Source organism: Strongylocentrotus purpuratus, unplaced genomic scaffold (assembly GCF_000002235.5).
Source record: "Strongylocentrotus purpuratus isolate Spur 01 unplaced genomic scaffold, Spur_5.0 spur5_contig_840, whole genome shotgun sequence".
NCBI classification, from domain to species: domain Eukaryota; kingdom Metazoa; phylum Echinodermata; class Echinoidea; order Camarodonta; family Strongylocentrotidae; genus Strongylocentrotus; species Strongylocentrotus purpuratus.
Genome location: NW_022145547.1, coordinates 550,959 through 561,749, shown reverse-complemented (window position 1 = coordinate 561,749; position 10,791 = coordinate 550,959). Strand labels below are relative to the sequence as shown.

Below are 10,791 nucleotides of genomic sequence, written 5' to 3'. Positions count from 1 at the left end.
TAGAGCGCAGAAACTATATATCCAACATTAAGTATATATTCTACTGCGCTACAAGAGCTCCTGATATGCTTAGATTTACAGTTAGTTGAAAAGATAGGCTCTCAGTTTCTATTTAAAGATATTTACAGATGGAGATTTCCTGACTTCCAGTGGTAAGTTATTACATAGTTATTTCAATGTTTCCCATCAAAACATTTGCTATCCGTATTTTGCGCTTGCTGTGTCAACCGTTAGCCCATCTTCCGTTTAAACAAAAAAGTCGTAGTTGCGCACAGAGACAATTCAGAGAACAGACTGCAGTCGTCAAGTCATAATACTCTTTCGTTAACGTGTAGACGTACTGGTGTTATATGTGTTTTGCATGGAACATGGGACGTATATTAGGGTACCTAGCGGATAACTTTATCGATAAGCTATTTCTTATTTAATGAAAGTTTGACTGATCGCATTAGCTTTGGAGGTTTATCTTTATGACTATATAGGTAAGTAAACTCGTCTTGCTTTATTTTGTTGCATATACAAAGTAATAAGAACACCGTGGTTAACGTTCTCGTCCATAATTCACATAGGACTGTTGATATATTAATATACATCTATATTTATAATCGGTATTATTTTCATCATACTATTCTGCATATTTAAGTTCATTTTGTGATATTTCGAGTAAACGAAACATTACTTCATCGGCAATTATCAATGGCGGGACCAAGCTTTTAGATGCAAGAAGGGCAGCTGAGTCGACAGAGACACACAGACAATTTTATATGTGTGTGAGGGTGGGGGAGGGGGAGGGGAAGGGGTGATGGCACAGTGACAAACCATGTCTCTGTATACCCCATACACGTCATGATGAGCTGAAAGCCCTCGTCACTGCAAAAAGGCGGCATGCCTGCGCGTTAATAGATCAAATGAAACTTACGGTAGGCTCTTGAACGAAAGAGTGCTATCTATTCATCAGGTCCCTCTAGCATTTTGCGAAAGAACCTTAGGTAATACTGGACGCTTATACGGCATTTGTTTAATTTTGAAGCACGAGAAATGTTAAACTACTTTCCCCCCCCCCCCCCCACACATAAAAAAAGGGTAACAGTAAAGATTGTGAAAGGAAACAAGACAGAAAAGCTGATAATTATTAGCACTTTTCAACCGGGGTCCTGAGTTTTATTCCGATGAGTCCTAAAATTACAGACAGACTTCCTAATTAGTCATCGAAAAACAAGAATAAAAGTACAACAAGTATCTGTGTGGTTTTACCTTGGTATTATTATATATGTTTGAGGTTTTATCGAAAAGATATTGAGCACGTTGACTGCAGCTCAGCTCACAAATGACCGAATGGCATATCAGCGAACGGTTTATAGATATGATAAAGACTCTAAAATAAACTTAACTTTTATTTACAGAAATACATCTCAATCGACCATGAAGCCATGGATATTAGAAGTGTGTTTACTGATCGCATACATGCAACTTATTTCTGGTTCAGGTATGTGTCCATTTCTTACGCATTTTGTTTTTGTTTTTGTTCTTTGTGTAAGAAGTAATTTTTATTCCGATTTAATTGTATTCTCTCAAAAAGAAAGGTGGACCCGTCAACCGTTAGATCGATGATAAAAGGCATCTATGTCAATTTTTGAAGAAAGAAAACAAGTATAATGGTTCCGTAGTATATAGTTAGAAGAATCGTATTAGAAATTTAATATGCGGTTAAATATACGTGAGCCTAGAGTATTATGCATTATCATAACACTAATCAATTATCAGACCCCCCCCCCCCTTTCTCTCTCTCTCTTTCTCTCTCTCTCTCTCTCTCTCTCTTTCCCCGCGGGCTTAGATTATAAGCAATGAATAAATAATGATAAATGATATATTATTCTTTATGATTCTTTTCAAATTGAAGTTTGAATTACATCCATGTTATTGCAATACATGTATATACACTTACTATTATCTGTCATGCTATCGTCAAAAACAATGATCATGACATGGTTAGACATCTAAACAACCTTTGACAATCTGGTTACCGGAAATCTAAACTAAGCGATGACTCACCACTAAGATTTAACAGCCACCAAAATATTTTGGGTTGGAAGTGAAACCAGCATGAGTATGACCGTTGACCCGTTTCACTTAATCCATTTCAGAGTATGTGAAAGTTATAACAGTTAAAATACAAATTGCACGTAAAAATTATTCTAAACGTATTACTTTTACATTATATGTAAATGAAAACGATCGAAAATTGACTTCCAAGATATCAGCCTAGGCAATTTCAGAAGCCGTGTGCGTCGAATGTGCATATGCAAATTATATTATGTAATATCAAAATGATTTATATTGACAACATAATAATAATAAGTTCAGCTCTTGAAAACTCTTTGCGATCGTATTTCGATGAATAAAAGTTTATAATATTGACAAAATATACACAATGGCGTAGTTATATAATAAGGCAGGGAAGGGAAGGGAATTACCCCTGGTGAATGGTAGAAAGATAAATAGGGAGAGAGAGGAAGAGAGAGGGGGAGGAAGACAGATTAAGAAGGGAGAGAGAGAGAGAGAGAGAGAGAGAGAGAGAGAGAGAGAGAGGAGGAAGAGAGAAGAATATAGAGAAACAATATAAATAAGGAAAAGAGATAACGAGAGATAATGAGCGATGGGGAAAGATGACACGACCCCCTCCCGAATCTTCCGAATCTTCCGACCAGGCGCGTAGCCAGGGGGGGGGGGGCGGTGGGGGCGGTCGCCCCCCCCCCAAAACGCCGGCCAAAAAAAAAAAGAGAGAGAAAGAGAAGAAAAAAAAGAAAGAGGACGTAGGAAGAAAAAGGGAAAAGGAGTCGAGAACGGTACAATGAATCGTCAAAGCTTCCGCGCTTCGCGCGGGAAGGGGGAAACTGAGTTCAAATTAAGAAATATGAGTCGGGAAAGGTACAACGAATCGTCTTCTTTCTCTAATAATTTAATGAAACGTCAAAGCTTCGCGCGAGAGGGGGGGGGGGGGAACAGAATTCAGACAAGGGTTAAGAGTCGAGAAAGGTACAACGAATCGTCTTCTTTCTCTAATAATTTAATGAAACGTCAAAGCTTCGCGCGAGAGGGGGGGGGGGGGGGAAACAGAATTCAGACAAGGATTAAGAGTCGAGAAAGGTACAACGAATCGTCTTCTTTCTCTAATAATTTAATGAAACGTCAAAGCTTCGCGTGAGAGAGGGGAGGGACTGAATACAGATAAGGATTAAGAGTCGAGAGAGGTACAACGAATCGTCTTCTTTCTCTAATAATTTAATGAAACGTCAAAGCTTCGCGCGAGAGAGGGGAGGGACTGAATTCAGACAAGGATTATGAGTCGAGAAAGGTACAACGAATCGTCTTCTTTCAAAGCTCCCCCCTCTCTGCACCCACCCCCCTAGGGAGCGCGCTTCGCATGCTCTTTAAGTGATTCGCATGCTTCGCGTGCTCACTACCGCCCCCCTAAAATGAAATCCTGGCTACGCGCTTGCTTCCGACCGCATTAAAAACAGGCAAGTGCCCCCCCCCCCCCTCCCCCCTCCTTATGATTGGACAAACTGCACAAGTCCTAATACGCTATTATCAACATTAAAACAAAATCATTTTTACAAATGGTACCATTTACATTCATTATTTCGAATCTGATATAATTTTGCTTGATGGCATTGTCTAAAAATAATTTTGAACATAAGCTATCAAACCAAAGCAACATAGCCTATATAATGCAGTGATTATTAGCATGTCTTCATTTTAATTATATCATCAGGTCAACTTATTGTAAACAATGAAATGAGGCACTTGAAATATCTAACTGTTTCTTTATATGTGAATAATAACATTCTTCAAATTTTAACAGAACCACATAAAAATGTCCGACTCGTCGGAGGATTCAACAAGTACGAAGGGAGGGTGGAAGTCTTCTGGAACGACACATGGGGTACGATATGCGATGATCAGTGGGACAGGTGAGAACCTCTTTCAACTGTGCACACCCCCTCTCGCATTATCATTCTCCCTTGTAATCACCCCAAGATTTTCTCTCATTCCTTATTCTTTCCTCAAGTTCGTGCTTCTTTTATTCATTTATGTACTTTTTTGTCACTTTTTTGTAATTGATTAATTATAACCTATCCATGTATTTATATTCAGTTATCTATTCATTCATTCATGAGGCGAATAGAATACATCGGTTCTTTCTCATAATTATGACTAATAACGATGACCGCAATAGGCCTTCATACTAATGATGTGTGGGAATCTATGATAAAGAGCATGTTCAGTTTCCATGGAAATCTATTACGTGCATCACTCATGTCTACGTCATAATAATTGTATGTCATGACTGTTTAATGGAACTTTTTATAAAAATAAAAAAAAAATCAATTTTTAATAGTTTTCCTGGAAAACATCCGTTATCAAGCAACATTAGTTATTGATCATCAAGCATCATAGTTCATGAGCGTTCGTATACACTGCAGTTTGTTTAGAACAACTCTGGGTTGTGATCAGGCCACTATACTCAACACAGTCATTACCAAAAGAAATGTCCTAGGGGTTTCCTTCTAAGTTAAGATCTAGACATAACGACATTTGAATTTTATAAATCGCAAACTGCTTTTAGAATGTTGGAAAAGTGAGCAACTCTATAGGTAGTCTTTTAAATTATCATCATGACTTGTGATCATCTGCTAACGAATGTAATTACTGTTTTGTTTTCAACAAGAAAATCCTATTGAATTCGATCATAAACATAACTATGGTGACAGTAATTCCGTATGAATGCAATAATTCTGGAGGTGTTGTGGTTTTACAGTCTAGCGGAAATCCTATTCTTAGGAGTCATAATTATTAGGAGTCACTTCTTTTGGATTCTTTTGGAGTTAAATCCACTCCAAATTATGGTTAAATTCACTTCTGAGGGTGGAATTTTTCTAATTTGACTTGTTTTTAGAGTAGATTTCCACTCCTGTATATTATTATTAAGAGAGAAGTTCTCTGTTTGTTAGTCGTTTTATCTTTTGTTCTCTCTGATACTCTGTCGACGAGTGACAAGAGTGATGTATCCTTCTCTGTCTATGTCACTCTTTCTCATTGCCTATTCCTTCTAGACGAGATGCCTGGGTGATCTGTAAAGAGTTGGGTTTCGGTAGTCCTCTTCAGATCGCTAGCACGGCCCACTTTGGATCAGGACCTGGTCCTATCCTGCTGGATAACTTGGAATGTAAAGGAACCGAGCCTACCATACTGAACTGTTCACATTCTGGGATAGGTGTCCATGATTGCACTCACTTTGAGGATGCTGGTGTGGCGTGTTCACCTCCAGGTAAGACAAGCGCCCTCTACATTCTCCTGCAACTCCCAGTATGGTCGTAGAAAGACTGAGAGCCTGAGATGGTGGTTGTGGTGGCGGGGGGAGGGGGGGGGGGCAGTCCCTTTAAACGTTCACACTAACTAGATATTCTTGTGCCCTTACTAATGTGCTTTTTCCTCTTTTCAACTCGACATAGTGTAGTAAAATAATGTATTCTAGTATAGAGAGAAATTTCTTGACAGCTTTATTGTATCTGATCTGTAATGGCCAATTTGCCATTCTACTATACTGGCACCCCGGCCCCCCCCCCCACTCAGTGTTATTTAGGGTACGCATATGCGTGTTCCAACCGACCCCCCCCCCCTCCCCTTTCAGCAAAAGTCCGGTGTGTAAAGTCAATACGGCTCGACCGTTTTCTTTTGTATACGAGCCTTTTTCAGCAGCACCCCCCCCCCTTTTCAGCAAAAGTCCGGTGTGTAAAGTCAATACGGGTCGACCTTTTTCTTTTGTTACGAAAAGGACATTTTGGCAACACGCATGCGGTCATTTCGAAACCTGAGTGGGGGGCCGGGACTGGCACCCTGTCAAGATGTTTTGTGGATGTGACAGATGCTATGGAAATACAACGGTCAAAGGATCTAGTATGACCATGACTTTATCATTACCATTACAGTAATATCAAACCAATAATTGATATGTCACTTAAAAGGCATTTAATGTTACTGATCCATAGAGTACCCCGGGGTACCCATCTTAAGGACAATTAATTACTCTTGCTTTCCGGGGATCCTTGTCCGAGGATGTCTACTTTCCTCTGGAGAATTTTTTGCTGAAGAGTTGGTGGGGGACGGGGGGGGGGGGGGGGGGGTCACCCAGAGAGGTAGTTAAGAGCATTCTTTTCTAGAATCCTTAAAGTCCCCAAAAACTTTTTGAGTATACATTTTATTTAAGAAGACCGGGCCTGCTTGTGCTTTCGCTAATAGCCATTTTATCCGTCCATTTTTGTTTTCTTCTTCTGACATCAGTTCTATGCCTCACTTATCCATGTAATCAAGGGATCTGTGTTGATTCAGGAGATACCTTTCATTGTATCTGTATTCCAGGCTTCACAGGCAAGCTCTGCGATCAAGGTATGCCAAATATTAATTCAAGATCAATTTTAACTTCAATATTATTATATGTAATAACAAATATTCATACGTACATTTAACAGTTGTAGCATTTTTTAACAATTTAAACTCCGTCTTAAATACTTTTTCTTGTCTTCCCAGATTATTATTATTATTATTATTTATTTGGCATTTCAAACATACAATAGAAGGTACAATAGAATGGCACATAGGATACAATTATAATAAAATAAATAAAAGACTATATATGGTAGTTTTCAGTTAGCAAAAATGCATATGCCTTTATGACAATTATCTTTGAATATCTAATAAAGTGACGCAGATATGATTATGATTAGTGGGTAATATACAATATACATTCCGCTCTATCACTACGTTGAAGGGGGAAAAAAGTAAAATATTGGAAAAAATATGTAGATATGATTAAAAATTCGTTTTATTCTCGTTTCAGTATCGGAGTTATATAATGATTTTGTCACTTATAGTCACCTAATTTACCACCATGTTTAATTGTTTATGTCCTTATCATGTTTTGACAATTTGTATCTTTTCTTTGCTCTTTTTAGAGGTGAACTGCACGTTACCAGACCAGGCTCCACTTGGTGCACACTTTGTGTCGCCGCACACTTCTTACTCGTTTAACGAGGTAGTTCGTGTTGCTTGTACGGACGGACCATGGTCCACCTCGTGGACTTGCAATCACAATGGTCAATGGAACTCACATTATATACCATGTGCTTCTCTCTCAGGTAAAAAGTTGAGATTTTAATATTAAGTATAAAATTGTGCAGTAATCATTTTCTAAATCCACAGTCATGTGATATAGACAAGGGTAGAGTAATATTAGGCAAACAGTTTTTGATAAAGTTGCTGGTTCCCAAATAGTTGAAGAAGAAAAAACATCATCATGATCTTTACCCTATACCCTTCCTCATAACGTCGTCGTTAATGACGTAGCGGCAGGGGGTATGGGTTGCACTCGTTCCCAACCAAATGGCAAAATTTAATGTGTAGTACATTGTTTCATAAATCCACAGCCAGCTGGTGTAATAGAGAGGGGTGGATCGAGTAATAATCATCGGGTTACAACCTGCCTCCACTGTTCATCAAAACATCCCTTTGCATAGTGTGGCACGAAATACGTTTGACCTGGTCTATATAATTATTGGCTACTTCATAATTAAATATCTGATATTTAATAATCTTAAATCTCTTAATCTTCTTCTCCATTCATAATTTCAATTTTTGACGGCAACTCTTACAAAAAATGTATTCCTGCTTTACTTGTTCCAAGCTGCCTACCGTTCAGCTGCTACACACTCCTATACCATCATCGGGATTGGATCAGCATTGGTTGTTATAGGGGTCGCCGTCTTTATCTTTGCCATCTTCATTTTAATTCGGTAAGTCATATCAAAAGTGATCTCCAATTCTATCATAGTCTCCATTTGATGTCGTGGTGGAACGAAATTGTAAAATGAAATTCATGAATATGAAATATAAGACGGTGTTTCGGCCGATTAGGATAATCCGTAGACACGAGAGTCAAGAATGCCGGCGTCCAGTCGGCAAATTTCGCAATGGAAAAATACTTCATATTATGAGGACTTATTGTGCTCAGTTCAAGTCAGAATTGGCGAAAAGAAGCTATTGATCATTTTATGATCACGAGGTCGATCAGTCTTTTCCTATAGGTAATAATCTAGCGTTCTGAAAATAAGTTTTTATATGATTATCGGCTCCATCTAATTACGTGTACTCCACACGTCACTTACAATAACTGGCACAACACAGAAGGTTTTTAAGGAAATTATTAAAAGTTTATTCGAGAGCTTACTAATTCAGAAAGCATATTGCCATTCCAAATAATTAAAAGTTTCAAGTTTACGAAGAAGTATTTTTGACGGTTCCATTCAATTCCTTGTCTTCCACACATTTTGAACATGGGATAGGCGTAAGCGACAGCGTGGGGTGGAAAGTCTCTATGAAATCTCCAACTTGGCTCGCTTGGATTCTGTCCAATCAGCCTACCTGACCATGACAGGAGGTAATTCCCCGATGCCATCTCCAAGACGGACCAGTTCTGTTCTCAGCACCGATCCTCTCATCAAAGCTTCCAGAGCCAACATGGCGCTTCCACCGACCCCAGCAGATCTCGTCCGCTCACCGCTATCCGCGCCTTCGCTTTCAGTTCCAATCTCCGACGGGAATCACGAGACAGAGACCCGGACCGAAAGACAGATCGATAAGGAGATCGACAAGCGAATTGCAACGCAGAGTGAAAAGCAGATCGCAACTCCAAATGAAAAGCCGAGTACGAAGCCGAGTGAGAAGCCGAGTACGAAGACGACGGTAACGCGGTCGTCTTCGAACGTCGCCGCGCAAAAGCCACCTGTTGCCCCTGCCCGCCCGAAGAAGAACAACGAACAACGCAGCAAGCCACTTTTCAAGTTCCCGCCGCCACCGCCTATACCCCTGACGCCTGCACCGAACAAAACTTCGCGCGCAGATGGGACCATACCGGCTGCAAACGGTGGTATGATGCATAATGATAAAAGCAAGCTCTTGTCCAAGCAGAAGAGTCTTGAGGATGAAACGTCGCTCATGGTATGTGCTGATGATCGCAATTCTATGAGGTCACATTTTAATGATGAACATGGCAATGACTACGGCACGAAAGACAATTTAAACAAACCCGTACAGTCTCCATATGCAAGTATTTAGTGTGAACACTACTTTAAGAAAATACAAGCATATTATTCACCATGTATAAATAAGGTGCAAGTTTGAAATGTACTCATTGATTGACTGATTGTTGTATCATTGTATCTCTCTTTATACAGTACTCGTTAATGACGAATGTGTTTTTCTATTTTCAGCAAAATGAATTCCGATTAGACTTCATCTCTTGTGCATCGATCACACCTTTGCGTATTGCTGCGTATTTATGGCAAGCCGTTTTTACATTTATTCCTATTTCTTGATATCAAGAATTGAATTCTTCATATCAAAACGGCTTGCCATAAATACGCAAGCCAAATACGCAGAGGTGTGATTTTGCCCCCCCCCCCCTAAGATCTCGGCCTAGGAAGGTCCAATTAATGTGAAAATTAGCATGGTGATAGATTGAAGTAGGCCTATATTGAATAAGATGGTAATGTTTATTTTCTTTTATGTTTATTTATTTATTTTTATTAATAATTTTATGACAATATGCAAATTTGTTTTGGAAATAAAAAACTTACACACGCACATTTGTGATAATTACATATTTTGATAGACATATGATGATATTTTGTCACCTAACACCCGAACCATAGGTCTCCCCATAACAAATTTGGTATCAAAATGTGCGAGGGACATAAGAGAAAAAAACTCATGAAATTTCAGCGCCAAAGGTTCAGGGGTTTTGATGCATCGGCAAAAATTCGACAGGGGGGGGGGGGCATTATGGCCCCGGCCTTATTAGGGTTAAGAGTGTGAGGGAGATGTTCAGTTACCTATTACCAGGTGATTATCTAGTTGTATATATTATGTAAGCACTGTAACTTGATTACGCTCATGGTTGTCCCTGAGTATAATATATGTTTAAAATCTGGACATGTTAAAAACATCCACTCTCTTACAATTCATACTTTTTTATGTATACGATTACAGTGTCATCAGAACAATATACTGATGAGTCTACCATGGGTGAACAAGATAGATTATTATTATTATTATCCTTAGTATCATACTATTATTATTACTATTATAACTTGTATTATTACTATTATAACTTGTATTATTATTATTATTATTATTATTATTATTATTATTATTATTATTATTATTATTATTATTATCATTATCATCATTTAACATTGCAATAACAAATTATTTATCCCTTGTTTCAATACCAATATGATCTACACTTTTTAATCCATTGTAATCGTAAATTTGTATTATCTGCATTATTTTGTCTCATTTGTATGATTTCAGTCACAATAATGTCATGGACATTTTAATGCAAAGAAACGAACAGATGCAATAGTGTTAAAACTTAAAGCCCCTCTGAAGTGTCGGCAGCTAAAATTCGCCAAAAATTCGATGGCCAAACATAACTTAAATTGTATCATAATGTGAAAGAGGATGTCAATTAAGACACACTTCTAGAAAGCCCCCCCCCCCCCCCCAAAAAAAAAAAAAAAAAAAAAAAAGTGGTGTAAAAGTGAACAAATCGGCCAAGTTTAACCTCCATTGCACCCGGCCTCGGGTTGATGGTCCAGATTTGCATCTCTAGTATATCATTGGTGCAGAGTTGTAAAATTGAAAAGTTGTACTTGATTTCGAGTATATAAT

At 38.5% G+C, this 10,791-nt stretch overlaps 1 protein-coding gene across 1 annotated transcript; it reads left to right on the top strand.

The window, feature by feature from the left end:
- Nucleotides 1-312: 312 nt before the first annotated feature.
- On the top strand, nucleotides 313-9,421 carry LOC100892756 (T-cell differentiation antigen CD6). The gene is made up of 8 exons (XM_030988464.1): nucleotides 313-482; nucleotides 1,404-1,486; nucleotides 3,866-3,974; nucleotides 5,118-5,332; nucleotides 6,346-6,450; nucleotides 7,017-7,199; nucleotides 7,745-7,853; nucleotides 8,403-9,421. Exons 2-8 carry the CDS (start codon nucleotides 1,423-1,425, stop codon nucleotides 9,172-9,174), a joined length of 1,557 nt encoding a protein of 518 aa, XP_030844324.1. The 5' UTR covers nucleotides 313-482; nucleotides 1,404-1,422; the 3' UTR covers nucleotides 9,175-9,421.
- The last annotated feature ends 1,370 nt before the right edge of the window (nucleotides 9,422-10,791 follow it).